At 36.9% G+C, this 23,875-nt stretch overlaps 1 protein-coding gene and 1 long non-coding RNA gene across 3 annotated transcripts in view; both read left to right on the forward strand.

The window, feature by feature from the left end:
- Positions 1-17,674, forward strand: part of POLR3A (RNA polymerase III subunit A) — a 32,465-nt gene extending 14,791 nt beyond the window's left edge. The window contains exons 19-32 of one of the 2 annotated variants that reach the window (XM_088168906.1): positions 1,185-1,322; positions 2,813-2,983; positions 3,788-3,901; positions 4,599-4,634; positions 7,694-7,780; positions 7,866-7,948; positions 9,344-9,514; positions 10,088-10,181; positions 10,282-10,374; positions 10,800-10,964; positions 11,650-11,814; positions 12,150-12,281; positions 13,510-13,642; positions 15,637-17,674. In XM_088168906.1, coding sequence (XP_088025032.1) covers positions 1,185-1,322; positions 2,813-2,983; positions 3,788-3,901; positions 4,599-4,634; positions 7,694-7,780; positions 7,866-7,948; positions 9,344-9,514; positions 10,088-10,181; positions 10,282-10,374; positions 10,800-10,964; positions 11,650-11,814; positions 12,150-12,281; positions 13,510-13,642; positions 15,637-15,785 — 1,731 coding nt within the window. In that variant the 3' untranslated portion in view covers positions 15,786-17,674. The remainder of the gene's footprint in view (positions 1-1,184; positions 1,323-2,812; positions 2,984-3,787; positions 3,902-4,598; positions 4,635-7,693; positions 7,781-7,865; positions 7,949-9,343; positions 9,515-10,087; positions 10,182-10,281; positions 10,375-10,799; positions 10,965-11,649; positions 11,815-12,149; positions 12,282-13,509; positions 13,643-15,636) is intronic. The other variant, XM_014886690.2, reaches the window with a different exon arrangement.
- Positions 17,675-18,237: 563 nt separating this feature from the next.
- LOC148223005 (uncharacterized) lies at positions 18,238-23,426 on the forward strand. Its single transcript, XR_015805131.1, has 2 exons — positions 18,238-20,832; positions 21,926-23,426. It is a non-coding gene; the product is annotated as an uncharacterized LOC148223005 (long non-coding RNA).
- The last annotated feature ends 449 nt before the right edge of the window (positions 23,427-23,875 follow it).

A 23,875-nucleotide genomic window follows, 5' to 3' on the forward strand; every position in this document is an offset into this window, starting at 1 on the left:
GGATCATATATGGTCAATGTAAAATGTTTTGTGTGATTTGGGAGTTGACAACAGTGTTCTGAACTGCTGTAGGATGTCTAGTTAGCTTGACTTTTTACAGCTAAGCCTTGCTTTGACCTTTCTAATTTAGTAAAATTAAAGTGACGTGATGATACGTTTTTGGTTCTCTTGAGTATCCTAAAAATAATTTGTTAAAGTTTCTAACTGGTGTTATATTTGACTGCACTAATACTTTCCAGGAAAACTGCTGAATGTGTTTTGGTTATAAACAGGTGAGATATGCCAGATAAACCATTCTGTTTTTTCTGTTTTTCTACCAAGATAGGTACCATGTGTTACTCTGTGTTTCATGTCTCAGTTTGGTCCTACATGAAGCAATAATTACTCTCGTGCACTTGTTAATATAATTCAGTGAGATGAATTTCTTTTAAGGTGCTATTTGAAATCTAATGAACACTAGCAAAGGTTCTAGGTATAAGCCCATAGTCTAGTTAGTTTGTTAGCTGTGTCAGATGGTAGCTGTGACACTTGCATACATGACTAAATGTCCAAACTTAAACTTTTGAGTTGTGTAGCACACTGAATAAGTAGAAAAAGAAACAATACATAATGGTTTAGATGAGAAGATAAAATTTAGCTCTAGCTTTTTTTCTGATTTAGAAAGCATTACCTGTTAAATAACAACAAAAAGTGAGTTTTGACTTGAAGGGATGCCATTGGCATGAACTTTCCTCAGGGGTGAGGGCAAACCATTCCGAAAAATTAGTTACATACATATCTCCAGTCATATTTTTCTTGGAATCCTTAGTCTTCAGCAAATACCTTTGCACTACTATAGCAAAATGAACATTCTTAATTGCATTTTCAATTTTTGCAAGTTTAACAGAAGTGTTGGTGTAGTGTTGGGAAGGAATAGCTGGAGGTGTGACAATGTTTGTAGGAGGAAGTGGAAACTCTGTTAAAATTAGTTTGGAAGAACTAAGCAAGGGTTTCTGAAACTTTTATTCAGATCTAAAATACAAAAATGGAACTTGAGAGCAAAGCAGAGCTGAGATCATTGTCCTGTGTTGCTGGGGGTATTGGCTAACTTTCAGACGGAATTTTGATGATGTGTACCATGTCCTTCTGTAACACAGAGATTGTACATTGCATTTGAACTGTGTTTTTCCCACTCTTCCCTGCAGCTCCCTGCAGCAAAAGGCTTTGTTGCGAACAGCTTCTATTCTGGATTGACTCCCACTGAATTTTTTTTCCACACGATGGCTGGTCGAGAAGGTCTGGTTGATACAGCTGTAAAAACAGCTGAAACTGGGTATATGCAGGTAACTGTCAGCAGAGTGAGAGTTTTATCAGTCTTGAAAGATGTGGATATTTCTCTTGTGCATGTCGAGGTGACAGGTCAGGAAGAAGAGGAAGCATTGTGTGTTTTCAATGTAACAGAGTAATTTGTGTGTGAAATACATGGCTTGATCTGTTCTCCAGGAGGTGTGGAGTTTGTAAATGAGACCTCAGCCAATGGTACAATAACATGCTTGTATTGTTTCCTGTTGAATATGGGTTGTAAAAATCCTTGTTCTGTGCAATTGTTGAGGACTACTTTCTGTGTAGTGTGTTCCTAGTGTGTTCTGTGAGTGGTAACAGAAATGCAGCTAAAGCTCCCTTTCAGTGTCTGTTCTCTCTAGGTAAAGAGGCACCTTGGCCATATAGACTTAGACTGATTCTGTAAGATTTTGGTGTCTTTGGCTGTAAATAAATGTCCCTCCAACAAAGCTTCTTGCTGTTATGTGCAGTCGTAAGATTTCTGTTCCATCATTTAAGTTGTATTTAACTTATAGCCCTCTTCCCAGTGTAACAGACAGTAGAAAAGCCACGATAATTTGGGGCTGGGAACACATTCCAAGATATACAAGTAACAAAGTACAGGAAAAACCCTACCTTTTGGTGGGTGACCAATTAGACCATTTGTCTCCAAAACTAATGGAATAATCTTGGAATGTGTGCAAGTATTTACAGATATGTATAGAATAAGCAACCAGCAAAATATTTTTCCTCTTCAGCTTTCTTCCTATATCAATGAATTGTAGCACCTGGATTTTGAATTTTTTTTTTTTTTTAAATCTTAACATTTATTTTGTCTTACCTTTCTCTCACTAGTGAGAAAAAACCACCAATTTATAGTCTCGTTTAGGTGATGTAATTTGTTTTAATGGAACAATGAAGTCCATCTTTCAAGTAAAAATGGTTTTAACCTAAAAAAAAAGTGTTTTGTAGCATGCTTTCTCTTTGGGAAGGAATATGGTAATTAAGGGATTTCCCAATATAAGGAGTTAATGTAGGAGAAGCAGATAACCCAGATAGAAAAATGGCTTTGGCAAGTGGCCTCTTTGGTTTTTCTTAGTGCATTGAGTGGTTCTGCTTTCATATACAAAAAGTATTGTATCCCTTGAGAAATAAATCTGCTTGGAAGAATATGAGTGTTATGTCAAAAAAAAAAAAACCCAAGCCCAAATAAATCCCTCGAACTACAATAGGTTTTTGCAGCTTACCATTAGGTCATTAGGTTTTTTGTACAGTGGAATTCTAAATATGGAATATTGTGGTGTTGCGTGAAATTTTGTTGATTTTTATGTTCTGTGTAATGTGCAGTATAGCCTGAGGGGTAATACATGATTTTAAATAGGTTTTCATGCCTGCTCATCACTGTGTCAAATTTATTTCCTGAGTCCAGTTTCTATACCTCTTGTATTGCAAATCAAGAGCTATTTTTAAAAAGATGCATTTTACTTTCCTTGTACTTTTTTTTCCTTTTCAGAGACGTCTGGTAAAATCCCTTGAAGATCTTTGCTCACAGTATGATTTAACAGTCAGAAGTTCTACTGGTGACATTATACAGTTTATTTATGGAGGAGATGGCTTGGATCCTGCAGCTATGGAAGGGAAGGATGAACCACTGGAATTCAAGCGAGTTCTAGACAATATCAGGGTAAATACTGTTGAAATCTTTTTGTAAGTGTGAAAATACTGCTAAGCATGGAGAAGAAAGTAGTAAATGATGGGGAAGATTGCTTCTATGGAAATATTTCTTTTCAATTTGCCTTTTTTGAAGGGTCCTGATCAGTGTTTCAGCATGTGTATTCTAAGAGTAATAGATTTTTATTTCCAGTGGAAAAGAGTAATTTGTGTACAGAGACCAAACTCTGTATAAGCTGTGAAAAGTAAAATTTCTTTCTGCTCTTGAATATAATTTTAGGGTCTAATTATCTAGTGAGTCTAACTCACTAGATAAATTACTACTGGCTTGTTTGGGTACTAGTTTGGTACATTGCACAGATTAATTCTGTTAAATCAAGACGTGGATGCTCCTTGAGTTGAACTGGCAGGTTCAATAATATTGTGATGTTTGAAGACTTGTATTGTTCAGTTTTGGTTTTCTGGTTGGTTGGTGTGTCATGACTCCTTTCCCTCGGAGAAAAGCCTTTTGCTGAAATAACTGTTTTAGATTTCTGTAATATGAGTGTAATAAATGGGTAGAACTAGAAATGTCTGGGTGTATACCTTCAGATTGCAGAAATAAGTAGCAGTGGATGTGGTCCTTCTTTTTACCATAGTCTAATACAGTATAGTAAACCAAAACCAACCAAAACCAAGCCCCATTAAACAAACTACAAAAGGACACAACCAGAAATAAAGATGCTGCTACTCAGTTTTACATATCTGTGTTCTGTGTCTCGGCAATGGAGTTTTGGTGCATGTGCTGTGTGTGAAGTTGTGTTTTTTTCCTGTGAAGGCTGTCTATCCATGCCGAAGTGAACCAGCCCTTAGTAAAAATGAATTGGTGTTAACATCTGAGTCTATCATGAAGAAGAATGAATTTCTTTGCTGCCAAGACAGTTTTCTGCAGGTAATTATCTCACTTCCTTATCACACTGTGATTAACCTTTCCTTATGAATTAAGGACAGGACTTTAGCCTGTCTGGAGACTACTTACATGGCTTTTAAGGGTGAGTGAAGCTTCACATGACTGCTTGCACACTGAATTGTAAAATTCAATTTGTTTGAAAGAGCACTGGGCAATTTCAATATTTATGAGAGCAGCCACTCTCAAGACTTCCTTGACAATCACTGATCAAAATTGTAGAATTAACCTGCCTGTAGAATTAACCTTACCTCCATATAAAGCTGTTACCTTAATGAACTTTCTGATTACTGGCATTGATGAGAACAAGATGAATTTAATGACCTGTGCTTGAAGGCCTTCTCTTTAATAGATCAGAATGTTTTGGAGCACAAGGTGAACCTGAATTGCACTTCCTATGATAGAGTTGAGTTGAAAAAATAGTTACATCCGTATTTGAAATATATTGTAAATCTTAAATGCAAGTCTGAAGGAAAAGAAACCAAATAATTTAATATCAGAGTTTGGGGATAAGCTGTTATTTGAAGTATACATCTTTTAAATCGTATCATGAAAGTTTAAATAGTTAGTAATTTCAGAAGCACAGATATGGCTATATAACCTTAGTGATAATTAGCTTAAGATTATTAAGTTTTAGATAGTCACTTTTTCTTCTTTCCTTTTTTTCTGTCCATCCTTGAAGACATTAACTGAGACAGGTTATGAAAAATATAATGAGGTAATCTTAGCATGTGTGTGCACTGTGTGAGCATTAATGTTAGTGCTTTTTAGCTAAAGATGTGTGTATAGTGCTGATGTAATTGATTAGCATATATACATTACTGCTTGTTAAATTATGACATAGGTGTTCATTACGATTATTTAACTTTCTTAATGTGAAAACTGTGACATGTTAATTAATACCCGTTGCTAGACTGAAGGATTTTGAGGAAGCTTTCTTTCAGTACTTGACACTTCTTTCTAAAAGTCATTCTTTCAGTCTCTAGGAATGAGCATCTTTTTCTGGTGTTTTTCTTTCCCTTCCTCCACTTTTCCTTTCCAGAACAGAGATGCTTTCTAGTGCTGTTATTTTAGCAGGAGGTTCCTATAATGGGCTTATCCACTCCAGTCCAGAACTCAGGATGTCTAAATAGCCTTGTCCAAGCAGGCAGCATTCTTTCTTCTGCACTCTGCCCTTGCTGGAGGGAATTCAGCTGATGAGAAAGCAGATTGCTGGCTGGCACAGTTAATTATGTTAATGTTTTAACATATTTGAGCATACTAAGGTACAGGTGAAGGGAATTTTTTTTTTCCTGATTGGAATTGGGGAAATTCTTAAAAACCCTCAGAATTTAAAAATAGTCAATCATTTTTCTGTGCTGTTTTTGAGATGATGGAATAGGAGTGCTGGGAATGTGGTGCAGACACAGGAAAAGCTCAGCACACAGCCAGTCAGTGCTGCCATATACAGAGTTGGCCTGCTGGGTCTGCCTGAACTGGAGCAGATTTTGGCTGAATATCGTGGCATTGTCTGTGCCACTGTGCATTCCAGTGGCTTCTTCTCTGCAAGGATTGCAATGCAAGCAGTGCTGCTGGTGTGTACATGATCTCACTGACCTGGCTGCTGGGACACCTGATGCAAACCCTGGGACAGCGTGGTCTGCACCCTGGGCTGCCCTTTTGGCTGAACAGCAGTTCTGTAGGAGCTGACAAGGCCCGTGTTGAGCCACATCTTACTGAGCTGTTTGGTGCCTTTTTCTTAATCTGCTCCAGACTAAGACTTCTTGGATTTAGAAGCTGTGAAAAAAATCAGTTTTATGAGTCCACTCTGTGAGTTACATAGCTGTGCTCATAGAGTACAGTGTTGCACTAACAATTAAAAATCCAGAGAGAGAGGCTCAGCAAAGAGTGAGCTACATTTTCATTCCATTTGTAGCAAAAATTAATTCATAGTTTGGATAAACTGCCAATACCTGCTTTCAGATACCTGAAAGCTGAGCAGAATAAGTAATTTCCTCTTTTACTACTTCTGCATGAATAAAAATTTGACAACGAAAAATAAGTCTTCAGAGAATTATCTTCCACCTTTTCTGACTCTGGTGTATGGAAATAACATAATTTGAGCACCTTATTCAGAATTGTATATAATAATTGGTTTATTGTGTTGGAGTTGTTTGAATTCTTTTAAGTACTTTGGAACTCTGGCACTGCCAAAGAGTAAAAGTCTTCTGCAAGTCCTGCAACGTTCCTTTTTTATACACCTATAGTGAAAAGATTAACTTCTCTAATACCATATTATTGCCTAAACATTATTTTAGGAAGTAAATGACATTATCAATTTTTTGCAAGTATTTTGGGGTCAAAAGCCTTTAAAATGTCCAAATATATTATTTGTAATAATGCTACTTACTGCAGGGCAAAAAAGAGGGGCAAAAACATAAGAATGCATCCAGTCATCCGAGTGGGGAAACAACTTTGAAGCATCTGTTCCAGCAGCACTGCTATTGTCCGTTCTTTCTTTTGAACTTGGTTCTGGTATTCACAGAAAATAACCTACTCTCTGGAAATACATTGAATGCCAGTAAGAATGATGTTATTTTGAGAGTGAGAATTCTGTTAGAATGTAATAGAAGTGTTTTCATAATGATTCTATGAACTCAGCTGTGAAAAGAAGAAGAAAAGGCAGTCTCTCACATACTTAGTCAATTTTGTAAGTTTTGTAAGCAAGCTGACTGTGGTGGTTACAAGGAGTCCAGGACCCAGTGCAGAAGAGGTGATACTGTGTAACCATCACTGTTTGGCAGGTAGGACTAAGGGGCCGGAAAGGGTTTAAAAGGACTCTAAAAAATCGAAGTATTTGTTTCTCTATGGAGGCTTTCCTAAATAATGGTTGAAATAGATAAGAAGGATTTCCTCTCGCTTTTTGTTTGTATTTTTGTTTTGATAACCTTGTATTATGGTAATAACTTGCACCAAGGCCACGTTTGTGGAAGAGTTTAATCACAGATTTCATGTTTCATGACTGCTAGCGTGTATGTCTATATCCAAAGTGTAGTGAACAAATGAGCTTTTATAGAATAGATGTTGGATATCTTTCTAACAGTGTTGTTTCAGTTTATGTTCCAGTAAAGACTATTAGAACTTCTTTTGGGTAAGCCTGGTAAGAGAGTGAAAGGTCTATGTACTATGATGTGTTAAATGCAATTATCTACAAGACCTTTCCACACCATAGAGAAGTTATTTGGATTACATTAGGTAAAGACTGACATGTATATAATAGTTTTGAGACTTTTTCTCACAAATAAAATGCATCTCAAATCTCTGAAATTTATCTTGCAGATAAACATCATATACTTTCTTTCTTGCCACAGTCTTTCCATTTTGACTGCTTTGAATACTGAAAAATGAGTGAGAATGTATTTGTGTCAGTATCGCCAAAAACTAAGAATTTTGTGTTGGGAGTTTTTTGAGTTTTTAAATCAGTTTCAGTAAGTGGTGGGTAGGAAAGAAGGATCAACCCAAGTCAGGTATCTTCACTATTCAGTGTGTGCTCAGGAAGGATGCTTTTATTCAGCATGAACCACAGTCCTCATGTACTACTGATTTGTGGCTACACAAAAGTGGATCTGGTTTGCTAAACTCTAATGTATGTGTTTGTCTAAATTTTGATGTTCTCTTTTCATATTGTGCATTATTAATTTATTGTAAATATCTGGAGCTTTAAGTTAAAAACTTATTGTTGAAGACTTCAATATGAAGACCATGTCTTTTCTTACTGTGGTTTTAATGTGATTTCAGGAAATTAAAAAATTCATCAAAGGTGTTTCTGAGAAGATAAAAAAAACTAGGGACAAGTATGGAATTAATGACAATGGCACAACAGAGGTAAATAGTTTCAGTGGGGTAATGGTGTAATTCTTTTCAATCTTCATAAGCTGTTGCTTTTCCAACTATTCCATTCTCTTTTCAGCCAAGAGTTTTATATCAGTTGGATCGGATTACTCCAACACAACTAGAGAAGTTTCTAGAGACTTGTAGAGACAAATACATGAGGTGAGTGTTTACCCTGCTGTGTTCTCAGTGCTGCTGTTTTGTTGGTAATGCTATTTTTACTGTATGAATGTTGATTCTGTTGTGAATGCAGTACAAAGAATTAGAAACAATTAGCTCCAATGACATAAACTTTGCAAGACAAAGGTAGGATGCAAAAAAAAAAAAAAGGCATCACTGTCTACAGGTGGGCTTGTTAAGGCAGAGTTGAGTCTTCTCCAAAAGTTCTAGTGGTCTGACAGGGGAGGTTTTTTACATTTGTCTTGAGTAAAAATCAGATCCTTTCATTAACAGACTTCGGTATCGTTTTACATTGTAAAAAAATGCTTTATGTTTATATTTCTTGAACGTGCAAAGCTATCTGCTTGTATTTAAGCACTTTCCTTCTGAAGTAATAGTAATCATACCAACAAGCACAGTTTTAGCCTCTAGTTGTTCATTACTTACATACACAGACTGTGTTTTGACAGCAGATTTTGGTAAAAGCCAAAAGTGGTAGGAGTCAGAGTAAGGGAGGATATTGTTTAAACACTTCACATTCTTACACCCACTGCCAGACATGTTTCCTTCCTCCCCCTCTTGCAGGAGGTTTTTGAAACCCTTCACTAAGTCCATGCAGAACAAAGTCTAAATAGATAAGTTTCAAATTCATAGGAATCTTGGTAGCTCTTCTTGAGCTACACAGTCTGAGGAGTTATATCACACTTTGTTCTAAAATGTTCTTTGATCTGTTATGCACTCATAGGATCTTTTTGTTTGTTTTTCTTGGTTTCTACCAAGATAATGTTAGTGTGGCTGTTCTAATCTCTTTATACATTGAGATTTGTTTCAATTACTTAGATTATTTTAATTTCTTATTTTAATTTATTTGGACGTTCACATGCTGCCATGGGTGATCTCTCCTTTGTGGCCTACCTGCATCAATTCTTTCCTAAAGGTTTATTCTTCTAGAAAATTCATGTATATGTTAAGTTCCTAACTATTTTAAAGCAATTACCAGTTCTTTGCTTTCCCTTATTAGAAGTACTTGTTTACATTTAAGTGTTTTTAGACATGAATTACCATTTTTACTGTAATAAGTAAATGTTAGCATATGGGATTTCCCTGAAGGGAGAATCCTGGATCTAGTGCTTCATGCTTAGAAGGAAGAGGACAAGCATTTTGTAATCTATCATGGAAGTTATACTGCATCTGTGGAATGCTTATATGACAGGGCATCTTCTTGCTTTGCATGAGATCAGTCTTAAAATATGGGTGACCTTTCAACCTCTCTTTTGTTTGTTTACTAAAATGTTATATTAAGAAATTTCTCATATATCTACCAGAATAGTTTCTGTTGTTTGCTTAGGATCGTATACCTTATTCAGTTCCATATCTCTTTCTATATTTTTTTATCAGGGCACAGATGGAGCCTGGTTCTGCAGTAGGAGCTCTTTGTGCACAGAGTATTGGTGAGCCTGGCACACAGATGACTCTGAAGACTTTCCATTTTGCTGGTGTTGCTTCAATGAACATTACTTTGGGTGTGCCAAGAATCAAAGAAATCATTAATGCATCAAAGGCTATTAGGTACTAACATTGTTTTGATTTGTTTGGGTTTTTTTTTCTTTGGCCAAGTGAAACCTGATGGATAAATTTGCAATACATGATAGCATTTCCCTGTGCTCAGCAATACACTAGACATCATTCAATGCAAATACTCAAACAAGAAAAATCTGATTTCTGCCCAACTGTGATACTTAAGCCCAGAGAGAAAATCAAATAAAAGAAAGTTATTTATTAAGTATAATATTTCCTTAGATGTCACATCCACTGTGAAGTGCTCTGGTGCTCAGCAGTACTTGAAGCATACGTATTTCTAGGTATGCATGAAGCCATGCTTAAATGATGTTAGAATAAAATATGCCATGAAAACAGTCATTAGTACTTCTGTGTTGGCTTGATTTTACCAGCCTCAAGTACCTGAACAGTCATTTTTCTGAAATACACCTGAGGAAGCTGAAGGTCTCTTTATCTTACTAAATACTGCTCTAGATGAGAGATAAATTCCATAAGGCAGGCTGTAATTCAAGTTGCCATCTGTACTCTAGCTGAGCAATTTCCTAGCTGGGTTTTTGTGTGTGTGTGTGTTTATTCTTGTAGCACCCCTATTATAACAGCACAGTTGGACACAGATGATGATCCTGATTTTGCACGTCTGGTTAAAGGAAGAATTGAGAAAACTTTGTTAGGAGAGGTAAGAAAATTGTATTATTGCTAATGCTTGAAATGTAAGCATTACCCAATTGCCATGGGGCATTTTTGCATGCTAACTGTTTTGTCCTTGTCTCTTAAAGATTTCTGAATATATTGAGGAAGTGTTTCTTCCAGATGACTGTTTCATCCTAGTGAAGCTGTCTTTAGAGCGCATTAGGCTACTGAGATTAGAGGTGAGTTGTTCAGTTTTTACACAGATTATACCTTGGATGCATTACAAAGGGTCTCTTAATCCTGTGTCACTAATCACACCAGGGGAAGCTATAAAAGAGGAAGTGAATGATGGATGTTGTGTGGCTGCTTTACGTCTTGAAGGGTACCTGTTTCTTTTCCTTGCCAAGTGGATAATTTCCCCTTTATTTGTGTCTTGCTAAACACAGGGATGCCGTTTCTGTCCATTGGTTAATGTATAGGCTGGTATCCTCAGCATAGGATACTATTTCATGCAATTTATAAAACTAATTTAAAAGAGAATATGTGGGGATTTTTTTCCTACAGTTTTACTTTTTATAATCTGTTGAAGGATTGCTCCATATATTTGAGCACGTTGACATCTGCTGTGATAACCCTGACGTTTGCTGGTTGCTTTTTGCCTCAGGTGAATGCAGAGACTGTGCGCTACTCGATTTGCATCTCTAAACTCAGAGTGAAGCCTGGGGATGTTGCTGTCCATGGAGAAGCAGTTGTATGTGTGACCCCTCGTGAAAATAGCAAAAGTTCCATGTATTATGTATTGCAGTCCCTCAAGGAAGAACTACCAAAGGTAAAAGCAAAGGCTGTCTCATGATTTTGTGGGAGGTAATCAGTAGTAATAATTTGTTCCGTGGTGGCAAAATGAAATAATTCTTGTCAGTATTGACAGTGAAGACAGGCTGGGTCAGTAATTCTTAGATTGTGGCGGTGCTGCTGTGCTGTTGAAACTAAGCCATCCTTTACTAATATTTGTAAATAAAGTGGAAGCTTTGATATTTCCCTTACAACATTTACTGAAACATTCCAAGTGCAGCAGTTGTATGAAATAGTTACATCTGCTTCCAGCTGCATCTAGAATTGAACAACATGACAGTATCTGGCATTTTTTTCAGCTTTCTGTGAGGGGACTGTCTATTCTGGATTTTAAAAACAGAGATAAGTGAACCTTTATTGTTAGCAGCTTGCCCTTTTATTTGTATAGGTCTGCCACCATTCAGACACCCAAACTCGACTATGGGAATATCTGATGTAAAATATAAAGTATAGATAGTGAGTAAGGTTTATAGTACCATGTCAGTGTCAGTGTTGCAGTAGTATATTTAAGAGCAAGAAATCTTATTCATCTATGGTTTTGAGTGAGCCTTTACTCCATATGCTAGACCTTCTCAATAGGTTTGAATGCTGGTAAGTGTTACCCTTTAATACTGTGGTACTGTGTACATCAAAGTTATTAAGGGTTTTTCTGTTTTGTGAAGGTTGTAGTGCAAGGCATACCAGAGGTTTCCAGAGCTGTCATTCATGTTGATGAACAAAGTGGAAAGGAAAAATACAAACTTCTGGTTGAAGGTGATAATCTACGAGCTGTTATGGCTACTCATGGAGTGAAAGGAACAAAAACATCCTCTAACAACACTTATGAGGTAATGTCTAAATGGGTGCTGTGGGGTTTTCCCCATAGCATCTTTATTACAAGCGTTTGTGCTCAGATGCAGCAGCTGATACGGAATGAAGCCTGATTTCACTAATACGTGTCAGAATGCATTAACACAAGAGAGTAATTCACTGGCAGCACTGTTCACTTCAAAGAAGCTGTTTCTATAAATATTTTTCAAATGGGGAAGTTTAAAAGAGTAGTTGTAGAAATGGAATATCAATGTGCTATCAGATGGTATTTATTCCAGGAATATATTTGCTCCAGGCACTTGGTTCTTCATTCATGTGACATGCAACAATCACATAACAATCTCTTGTGTAGGTAGAGAAAACTCTGGGAATTGAAGCTGCTCGGACGACCATTATCAATGAGATTCAATATACAATGGTGAACCATGGCATGAGCATTGACAGGAGACATGTTATGTTACTGTCTGATCTAATGACTTACAAGGTCTGTACTATGTTTTTTCTAAATGTTACATTGGCCTGTTAATGCAAATTAATTTTATCATGTGTGAGAAGGGTGGGTGAGCTCAGGAGATGGAAATTCATTCTGGGCTTAAAGAATTCAAAGTTATACTGGCCTAATACTGCTATTTGTATTTTACACAAAATGCTTAATTACTTAGTTCTTTGGGGGATGGGAAATCTATTTTGACTGAAAACAAGTTGATATAATGAGTAGAGAATGATAATGTCCTATTGAAAATAGGACTCCTAAGAATGATGGTGTGAAAAACAACTCTTTGGGTAGCCATGCATGCAGTTCAAGGCTTGCTGTGCAGAAAACCCCATGGGGAGTGGTTTGTAACAGCTGCACCGTATGTGAGAGGCAAAGGATACAGACATCACACATAGCATCAGCTGACATGAACAGTCTTACACAACGTGCTATTACAAAATCATATCTGCTCTTTACTGATTGATTTTCTTTCCTTCACATTCAATACGGTTTTTAGAGTTGAGTACACTTAGTGAAGGCAGATTTTGCAATTTGCCTGCCAGAGCGCAAGGGTTTAATTTGGGTTAAATGGATGGAGTTCTGATTTGTTCCAAAACTGCAGAGCTTTGTTGTTCTGAGCTGCAGCAGTCCCCAGGGCTGACCTTGTGAAGCTGCAGCACAGCAGTAGAAAAGGGCATCAGAGTGCCATGTTTTAAACTTGGTGGGTTCCTACCATGCATGCTTTTGCCTGTACTTCTGACTTAGGCTTCTATGTGCAATCTGGTATAATCAGAATATTTCTAACAAACATAGGCACAAACAAGTCAACTTTTTTTTGGAGAGTGAAAAAGTGAAGATTTAGTGTCTTCTGTAATCTCCTGGCAGCTGAGGTCAGATTTTTCTGTAGATAATAGGCAGTAGATTCAGCATCGTGCTCTCAGACCTTGCTGAAATTGGTAGCTCAGCAGCCAGTTTATAATTGTGGGGGTTTTTCTCATGGCTACTCTTCAATTTTTTCAATACTCAGTGTCTATTCAATATTCAAGATCTATTAACTATTTTCAGCAGCTTATGTTGTATATAAAGAATGACTTTTGTTTTATGTAAATATTGATTACAACCAAACTATTAACCTTCAGAATGTTCAACTGTGAATCAGTGTATTATGACAATACTATATCGTAGATAGGATATTTATTTACTCGAGCTTACTCTTTGGGTTTTTCCATCAATCAAGGGTGAAGTGCTGGGCATTACCAGGTTTGGACTGGCAAAAATGAAGGAAAGTGTGTTGATGCTGGCTTCTTTTGAAAAGACTGCAGACCATCTCTTTGATGCTGCCTACTTTGGACAGAAGGATTCTGTTTGTGGTAGGTATTGCAAAGTCTGTTCCAGTTTGTGTTCCTTACCCAGCATCTGTAAAACCTCTTCAAAGCATTGGAGGTTTATCTTTGTTAAGCTTCCTGTTCAACTGGTATGTCAAAAACTTCAGGTCTGAGGCTAATTCATCCCAGAAGTCCTAGAAGTTTGTTGGATGTTTCTCTACTTCTAATCTCTGACTGAGATTTTGCAGTCAGTTGGATATTTGTTGGATGTTTCTTAAAGCAGACTTTGAGTAATTTGGTTTTACTTCTCACTCTAGATCTCAGTGAAATACTGGGAAATTTGTCCCACTATCAATGGTTTTGTTTTTTCAACTGTGAATGTTTGTGTATCTTCAACACCTAGAGTTGTTGAATAAATCTAGTACCTCACTTGGTATTTAGGTTTCATTTTCATTCCTGCTAAGAAGTAGCAAAACAGGTTCATCTCAGCCTAGCTGAAGATGATGCTCTTACCTGATTGCTTAGGCACTTCTACCTAGAAATAAACAGAGAGGCCAAGTTCTTCACTTCTTCATTTAGATCTAATCTAAATAGATGAAACTGTGGGTCTTTGTTTTTTAATTAGAAGTCTTGTTTATCAGTATTCAGTTCGTTAACAGCAGACAAGATAGCTGTTGTCAGAAATTTCTTTTTAAATGTTTCTGTTCCTGAGTTTTAAGTACTTTAGAGCCACTGAATCATCTTAGTGAGTTCATGAAAGAATCTGGTATTTTGAAAATACATGGCTACATATGCACAAGTGTATGCATGTCTACATACAGACAGCAAATAGGAAACTCAGTAAATGATTTCTGGCATTCTGTTTGTCTCTTTATTTTGCGTTTTTGCCATGTGCTCTAATATTTGGAATTGAAATAATTTTGGGTTTTTTAAATGCTTTTGCCCCCATTCGTTTCAGATTTTCTTCTCCTTTAAACTACATACATTTTGGGACTGAATTGTTTAAAAGTCAGTCTAATAGGTTAAATGGAGAAAAGAAGTAAAGCAGATTTCGCCCTTTTCAAGATCTGTTTGTGCATTGCCTACCTTCCTGGAGCTGGACTTTCATTGGGAGATTCTGAGTGCTAATGAAATATAGAAATATGCATGTGTTATGTTAAAGTTAACTAGTTTGTGCGTATGTCTAGGTAGTTTTGATTAGCCTGTTTCAAACAGTGCTTTTTGCACAGTATTTTCTGAATCTTCATTAATTTACATTCAAGTTGTGAATCAAGTCAGAATTTTAAGCAAATTTATTTTGTCCCTTGTGCATTCAAAGGTACAGCTATTTGTTGTTGCCTTCTTAAACATTTTTGTGAAGGACAATCTAGTTACACTCCTGAGAATGGGCAAAAATGTCATTTAGATCATAACAGCATGCTGAGAGAGAAACACTGGTATCTGAGAGCTTGATTTGAGTGTGGAACATTCTTTGGAAAAGTGCACATTGGTAGATCTGGAATATAAATGTATCAGCACATTGCAGTGAAAATGTTACAACCATCAAAAGTCATTGCGACAGACTCAATCTTTCACTTCAAAACAAGCACTTTTTGAGAGGTGAAAATGCCAGGAGCAGTATAGCTCAAGTAGTTCTGTGCCTTTCTCACTGGGAACTTGGGGAGGTTTCAAGGGAACCCTGCCAGACTTGACTGAAGCCTTAGCACTGAGTCAGAGAATGAACATGAAGTAAATTTGCCTCTTATCTTCTGCTATAGGCGTGGAATGTGTCTTCTCTAAAAACAAACCTTCTGAAGGGCTTTCATTACTGGAGAAGATGCTTAGGTTAGGTTGAGTTTTTCCTGTAGAATTTTACACTGTTAAAGTAATATACTGATCTGATGGCCATAACATTTAATTTTGTCCAGTGAAGAGGCCTTGGTACTTACATGTGAAGTTCAGCATTTTGTAGGCAACACAAAACAGATCGGGCAAGTTAAAGTCATTTTGTAAATCCTTACTGTTCAAATGATCATTGTGTTGGTTTGGTTTTTTCCTAGGTGTTTCTGAGTGCATCATCATGGGAATTCCAATGAATATTGGAACAGGACTCTTTAAACTCTTACACAAAGCAGACAAGGAATCAACCCCTCCCAGGCGGCCTCTGATATTTGATCATAATGAATTTCATATACCCATTGTTACATAGAACTTGGATGTAAAACAAGATAGCAAACCAAGAAATAGTAAGCAAACATAATATAAATTAAACAAATTATTATGTATTATTGGTTCTATGTGTCTCAATAGAAGTGAATTGGTAAGTGAAATAATATCAAAAGAATTGCCCAATTGTTCACCACCTGTGGTTAGTACAGACCCTGAAAGGAGAGAGTGCACCAGAGAGTGGAAACAAATTTAAAGTAGATTTCACCTGATAACATTTTCTTTTTTATGTGATAGTGTTAGCTTTTTCTGTTACTGTTAATGGGTGCAAGCTGTTATTAACTCGGTATTTATTACACGTGTATTCAGATTTGATTAAAAACAAAAAGAAAATTTCAAGAGAATTCTGTGAGTTCGCCCAGAGTGCTTTTGGAAATGTCCTTTCAACAGGAGCTGCAAAGGTCAGTCTACAGCTGTTGAGAACAGGAACTTCAGAAAGCTGGAACTAAGTCTGTGATTAATTCATGAGTTCAGGAGTGCTGTTCAAAGTGTTTGAAATATTTGCTCTTTGCTTTTGGTACTTTTAATTGGTTTTTATTTATCCCAAGTTATCCAGTTAATTATTTTCCTCTCCAGGATTCTGTTTTGGGACCATATCTACAAGAAATACATTGTGGTTGCTACTAAATTATGAGAAGACTGTTGTTAGAATATTGGCAATTATAGATAGCTTTTCATATGACAGCAACTGTCTAACTGCTGGAATCAGTAACTTAGAGCAGTCTTAGGTTTGGGAAGGTTTCCTAATTGAGCAGGATCATCTGAGCAACCTACTTTGAATTTATTATGTAAAGTAGAAATTGAAGGGGATGCTGTTTTTATGCATTGCCGTGAAATAACTTGGAAGCATCTTCTGCTTTAGTCCACTAAAGCAGTTTTCAGAATGAATATAGATCTCAAATAATTTCAGTTTAGTGTGTTTAAATTTATTGTGGTGCCATGGAGGGAAAGTACTTTAATGTTTAGTCACCAGTGTTTGGATACTCAGTGTGCCATGACATGGGTCAAGGCTGGAGAGAAATGAAGTAGAGAGAATCTGAAGTTATGCCCTCATGAAGTAAAACCAGGCTGCTGAGTATCCTAGCATTTGAAAATGAACAAGTTTGTGCTGCCTTTTGTCTTTATGCCCACCAAAAGTGTAAGGCTACATTCAGAGACTGTAAATCTATTGGTTTAAATCTTAAGGTACCACTGTGTCTGTTTTTTAATTCATCCTCCATGCAGACAAGATCTGATACGAAATTCAACATAGCTATTCTCAAACTATTTTGTATTTTCAGTGTGATGCTAAAATCTACATCTGCCTAGATTTTGGCAGGGTGAAGATGGAGAATGTAGTGCATTTATTATCTGCTCTAAAAGCTACATATATTTTGCTATCTCTGTTTTAGCAATGGAAATTTCAGAATAAATTAAAGTTTTCTTTTGTGATCTCAGTGAGATTGCCACTTACTCATTTGTCTATTTCCTTTATAAGATGTAAATTTAATAGGGTAGGGACTTCATAGAGAGAAGGTCCATAAACCTTTCCTGTGGTAAGTACTTGCTTTATCATGGGAAATTCTACTGACAGTGCTTGACATTTTTGTGAATAAAGATTCTTCTCAAGGTCTAAATGGGTGGAGTTTGTATTGGAACAAATAACCACATCTTTCTTTTTTCCTTTTTTTGGTTGGTTGGTTTTGGTTTGGGTTTTATTGTTTGGCTGGTTTGGGAGGGTTTTTTGGTTGGTTTTGTTTTTTTGTAAATATAGAAAAATGAGCTATTTAAATGGTGGGTTCAGTCTCTTGTATGTTCTAAAATTAAGAATAAAATTACATCTTTTATCATTGTCTTAAATATGACAATAAAAAGAGGCAAAGAGTGTGTGAACCTTGTCTTTATTTATGGGTGTATTATATGGTGCATAATTATGGATGAGCTAACATCCATTTCTTTTATTTGCTTAGTAAGACAGTAGAGGATTATTAAGCTTAAATCTCAGGTATTTGCAACCTAAATGAATAAGTAAATAAAATCTATCATGTGTGAAGTCACTGTGTCTTGTCCTCAGAGCATGCTCTGAGCCTCATGAGTGTTTCAACCAAAAATAGATTGTTTACAAGAGCACTCTGAATTCGTAATTATTGTTTGAGCTCTCTGTACAGTCAGTAAACAAATTAGCTGTTGGATTTCACTTGTAATCAGTTTTTTTTAGTGTCAGTTTTACCAGTCAAGAAAGGGAACTTTGGAATATTAAAATTTTCATTTTTATTAAAATTTTTAGCTTTAGTTTGGGTTTAATTTTTTTAAGTAAGTACGATTTTTCACATTTTCCCCTATTTTCTAAATAATGTGCTAATTGAAATTAGTGGAGTGTAAATTCTCAAGATATATCCATCATATATCAAGATATATTTTGAATATCCATATCCTGCTTTCTCATCTTCATTTTTTCCATCATTTTAAAACAAATTTAAGCTTCTCATTAAATGAAGTACTTTCATGGTGTCTTTATTGGGAAACTACTTCACACAGGTCTCTTATCTGCAGAGAGAGAAGAAAACAGCTGCACATGCTCTATAGGTTTCCTGTTACAACTATGGAAAGTTGGAAGTAAATCCAGAATTGTCCTGCTTTGGTCCATAACTTGAAGAAATTTAGTACAGAGGAGATATTCCCTTATTTGCTTATCTATGCTTAAAGAAAAGGAAAGCATATAAATGCTGTGTTTTATAAATAAACTACAAGTAGGATAAAATTTGGCTATTTCAGGACAAATATTCCTTGATGTCTGACCATTTGTCACTGTTTCAATAGAAGTTGAAGGAACCACTGCAACAGGAATTCCTCAATTTTGTATCACTGTGCTTGTAGACAGGAATGTCTTTAGAAACCCATAGCAAACAGGACACAGATTTTCATAGTATTTGCCTAAATTATTCTGTGCAGGTAACTAATGTCTTTGGAGTGGTTGGCTAAGCTTTGTATTCAGACCTAGGAAAGTCTGTTGATAATTAAATATGTTGGGGGGAAAAAAAAGAAAATAAGAAAAATTGGCATATTACTGTATTGTCTAAGAACAGAAAAACTGAAAGGGACTAAAAAAATGAAAATTACAAGATATGTTAATTTTAACTTGACAGGTTATTTGGATGTGATTATGCTAGTGATACAAATGCCTAGCAAGTTTATCTTGAAGAATGAGTACCAGAATCTCACAGGCCAGTCTGAAAGACTCAGAAAACAAACCAGCCCTGCTACTTTTGTGTTTCAGTGCTTGTGAAAATGAATCGAACTTTCTTCTAACTGATAAAATGAAAATTTTATAACATTCCTTCTCATGGAATTAGATCGCATTGTCATTTTCCACTAGAGAGCAGCATTTTATTTTGACAGAAGAGTTATTGGGTAGCTTCTTTATTTTTCTCTATTAAAAATGGGAGTTTTTGCAATATCAGGACTGAAATGTAACTATGAGAGGAAAAGCTAGCTGTTAAACTGATGTACATGAGGAAGGAGATAAAGGGACTGTATTTTCTTGAGGAGAAAGCAGAATCCATATATGCTTTTTATTAATTAGTAGAATTTTCACATGCGTATCTTGTGTCTATCTGGCTTTAAAAGAAAGCAAACCAAAAGCAGTACTTTAGTAAAGGCTGTGGTCATTTCTAAAAGCATGTTGTGAGTTGCTCCTGGAAAGTGATGGAGCAGTGAATGTGCAGTGAGTGGGGACATGTCTTTTGTCATTTTCCAGGCAGCCGAGATTGTTCCAATCTGCATTCAGTCTCCAGCGAGCGCTGAAATCCAGCTCTGGGAGCTGCTCTGAAGCGTGAACTTCTGGCAGCTGGCTCAGGAGTGTCTCACATCCTTCAGCTGCTGCAGAACTCCACAGCAAGGCTGCATTGAAAACATTGGAGGTGATGCTGATCGATGCAAGAGACCAGTGGTTAGGACTGAAAATAATATGAAACAGGTGCTCTTCTCTGTGTATAGACAGCTGAAACCAGTGAGATTTATGAAAGATGACTTCCACTTGAATGTCAGAAAACTACCAGGGTGCCTGTAGTTTGTTAGTTCCTGTCAGATTTGTGACTCGATTCACAGTGGTGAGAACCTGGCATTGGCTGGCTGTGCTGAGGGGTTCTGTGGGCCTTGAGCTGCTCTGACACTGCATTGCCTTAACCACCACCATTACTTGTGAGCATCAGAGGGTAAATGGTGTTTCCTTATCCAAAGAGTCTGTCCTGTGAGTCCAAGCCTTCAGGATCAGGAATAATTGCATGCTCCTTTTGGAAGCAAGGACAGTAGATAGAACTGATGCTGTACAGGAATATGGTGGTTTCTGCAGGTGTTGAGGATAGAGGGAAGAAAGCTGAAAAGACAGGAAATGCAGAAATAAGCAAATGTGTATGGAAGCAGAGTAGAAATTCAGATCTGCTTGGGGAAGAAATAGAGATGGCAGCTGGGTAAAGTGACACACACATATTCATAATCTCTTTAAGGAGTCCTACTGAAGTAATGTAAATAGCTGGGAAAAGGATAGGTATTCACTCATTCCTGAGAACTAAGATTTTGTCATTTGTCCTGTGGATTGCTCTTAGTAGCTGTGACAAATGATAGTTAAATCATCATTCATTTTGTAGATCACTGTTAATAATGAGCAGTAACTGAATTAATTCCTTCAGGTATTGTAGCTGTTTAGTTGTAAAGCTCTTTCAACCAACTGTGCATAATTACAGCTGCTGAACTACAGTGATTGCTACTGTTGAGGGCAAAAACTGCTGTTCCTGATGGGTTCTGGTGCAGCTCATGTGGAAGATTGTAGCTATAATTAGCAGGCAAATAGGAATCTTTTAAAATGTGTTGATACCTGCAGTTAGATCAGAAATATTCCTAGAAAATCCTTAGCTGAGGTGTTCTTAATAATGTGTAAGTAGTGCTACTGGGACAAGAGACAGAAATTACATCCATTACATTCCTTTCCTTGTGTCTCTTCTTAGAAGAGAGGTGACACCTATGAAGATTTTTCACCTATGAAGAGCAGACAGGTAATTCAAGGAAGTCTGTGAAGGAAAGCTATTGTATGTAGGTTTTTTTTGTTGTTGCTGTTAATCATAGCACTGTGGTGGCAGACATTCATTGCAAACTCTCTTCAATTTTATGTTGGTTTCACAATCTTACTCCATGGGTAAAAGAGGACATGCAGGTACCTCTCTCATTGTGGCTTTCAGGCTCCATAGAAAGCTGGAGTACCCCTCAAGATTTCATACCAAGTTCTTTCTCCTCCATGATAGAGGTGTTTTGTCAGGTGGGGACAGTTTTGGCCAGAAATGAAGCTGTTGCAAAAGCAGTAGGTACCTGCATTATTAACCACAGGCATATTATTCTCTTTTTTGGGAAAGTGTAGGTTGGTTGCTTAATCTTTTGGTACATATGACAGTTTTCTCAGTGGGCATCCCTTTTAAATGTTAAATTGTCTAGATTTTTAAAAGCAAAATAAGGAAAATTAATTGCCAAGAAAATACAAAAGCAATCTTGAAATTTTGCTGGTAACCTTCACAAGTCCCAGGAAATGTCAGAATTAGTTCTGAGACTTGGAAATTTTCTTGATTTATTATTCCAGGATTTGTTGGTTTCTGGGAACAGATTAGTGTGGTGTGATTCATCCTGATGTGTCATAGGCAGGGGATTCTTTGGCTCAGGTTGATTGACAGCATCCCCATGGTAAACTGCTGTTTGGAGTGATGAGGATGGATCTGGCCATGTCATGGGGCAGGCTTGAAGCAGGGACAATGTGTGACTCATTTCTGTAGGGCACAGTGGGTAGGGGATCTCTTTCATGGGAAGGAAGGACACACCTCACCCTTTACTCTGCCCTGATCCCTGCATTTTTCCAATTCAATGATGCTAAAATGTCTGCTGTATGTGTAGGTACCTTGACAAGCCCACACAGTAACTTGCTCCCTTTGCCATATGCCATTCTTCCAGCTTTTCCACTCATGCAGATATTTTCCAGTTACATCAGAGACTTGAAACTTTTATTTTACAGGAGATATATAGTTCTTCTGACTTATGCTACTGCTGTGCATTTTCTAGTTCCCTTTGCATTTATTTCTGTCTCCTTGTCCTTGTTTCTCCCAGATTCCTCCCTTCTGGACCCATAGTGACTGTCACTGCTGGTGACACTGCTTCCCTGCAGCAGTGCTATGTCAACCATACTGTGCCACTGGCTGGGTTCAGCTCAGCCATGCAAGGTTATTGTGAACACTTGCCTGGAGGATAATTAAACCACTCAAGGAAGAAACATCTCCTCAGCACATCTGGATGTGGAAATTTACTGCCATCAAAATTACAGCTATGGTCAAATAACTTTTGGGAAAAAAAATGACCTTATATAATAAGGTAATATATTTGTACTTTTACATGAAAAGCATCGCTGCCTCATGTGGCTCTTTGTAAGCACTAAAAACTGTATTCAGGCCTTTAGATCTCCACTTACTTTTGTCTTTAGCCTGTTTCTGCTTTCTTCTTCAGCCTTCCTACTTAGCTGCCACAAATGTCTTCTCCTTTGCTTGTGTTTGTATGTATTCTGTTGAAAGTAAGTGTGGGGAAGGATGAGCAGCACAGCAGCTTGGGAAGTAGCTGGCAAATGTAGAATCAGTTAACTGTTGCTGCCACAGACTTATAAGACCTGGAGAATTCTTTAGACTCTCTGTACATTAGATTCAATCTGTTAAAGACTATTAAATTAGAATAGTCTCTCCTAAGTGATATGGTTGTGAGAGGAGATGATAGAATCATCAAGGTGAGTGAAGGGACAATTCTTGTGAAAACATACATGTTATAAGGAGTACTGGGTCAATAACATTGCCAGGATGTGGGGATTAAAGAATGTGATTAGCATCTGCTGTGTATAGTTCTTTCCATTCTTTCATCTTCCAAAGAAACTCAAAAAGGCTGGTAGTTGGTGCTCTTGAAGTCAGCTGTAAGACAGACACTGACTTCAGATGGGAAAGGAGAGGGCAAAGCAGTGAAGCTCTTGGCTGCCATTAATGATCTTGGAAGGGGAGGATGGCAGCTCTGAAGGTGAGTTAAGGGAAAAAAATTCTACAAGTACAAATAGCCAATGGTAAAAAGGATAATATTTGGCTTGCCTTGCTGATTAAGTATATTTATCCTTCATGGAATATCCCTAGCAGATTTGGAGACTTTTAATTTCAGTTATTCTTTTGCACAATCTTTTTATTACCAAACTGGGGCTTAATCCAAGTCCCCTGGAAACCAATTAGAGAACTCAGCAGAACTGGATGAGCTTTGATATATGTATTATATTAAATATTTCTATCCATCAAACTCCCACCAGTTAATACATCTTTATAAGTTTCGAACAGTTGAACAACACTTCTCTAAATATCATTGCTGCAGACTTGATTCAAAAAGAATAATTTTAACCTAAAACCTTTTTAAGGCTTCCATGCCACTCAGGACTTTGTTTCAGATGTTTCTCCTTATTCTGGGCCATGCAAGATATTTTCTTTTCCATTTAGTATCGAGGTGGGGATTTTCTGTTTGTTTTGGGAGTTATTTGTTGTTCAAATCTGACAAATCTTGGTATTTAAAAAAATTAAAGTTCTAAAACTTTTGTGCCATTTTTCTTTTAAAAATACTAACTTGAACTGTTGAATGTTTAATTTTTACATTTGTGTTATGTGGGGGAAAAACACAGATAGGCTGAAGATCTGTAGTTCATTTTAAACTGGATGACCAAACCTTGTGGAAGCTGGTAATGCAGCTGCCACTGTGCCAAGCTGAGACATTATTTCATTCTGGAACTCTCTGATGGCTTTCCCATCCCTCCAAGGCATGTAGGCTGAAGCAGAGATTGCAGTACTTTTGCCTTTCAAATGAGAGTAATTTAGGAGTTACTTCATTCCACATTTGTTACTGTTTTTAGAACTAAAATCAGAACTGATTTTAGTTAAGTTCAGTATTTTTGCCATTTTAAACACCCTTCAGTCTTAAGTTTCATCTTGGTCCATGGTCTGCTTTGTCTGAGCAAATTGACTACAGTGAGTTGTACTAGGGTTTCTC

Source organism: Sturnus vulgaris, chromosome 8, assembly GCF_052056855.1.
Source record: "Sturnus vulgaris isolate bStuVul1 chromosome 8, bStuVul1.hap1, whole genome shotgun sequence".
Lineage (NCBI taxonomy): Eukaryota > Metazoa > Chordata > Aves > Passeriformes > Sturnidae > Sturnus > Sturnus vulgaris.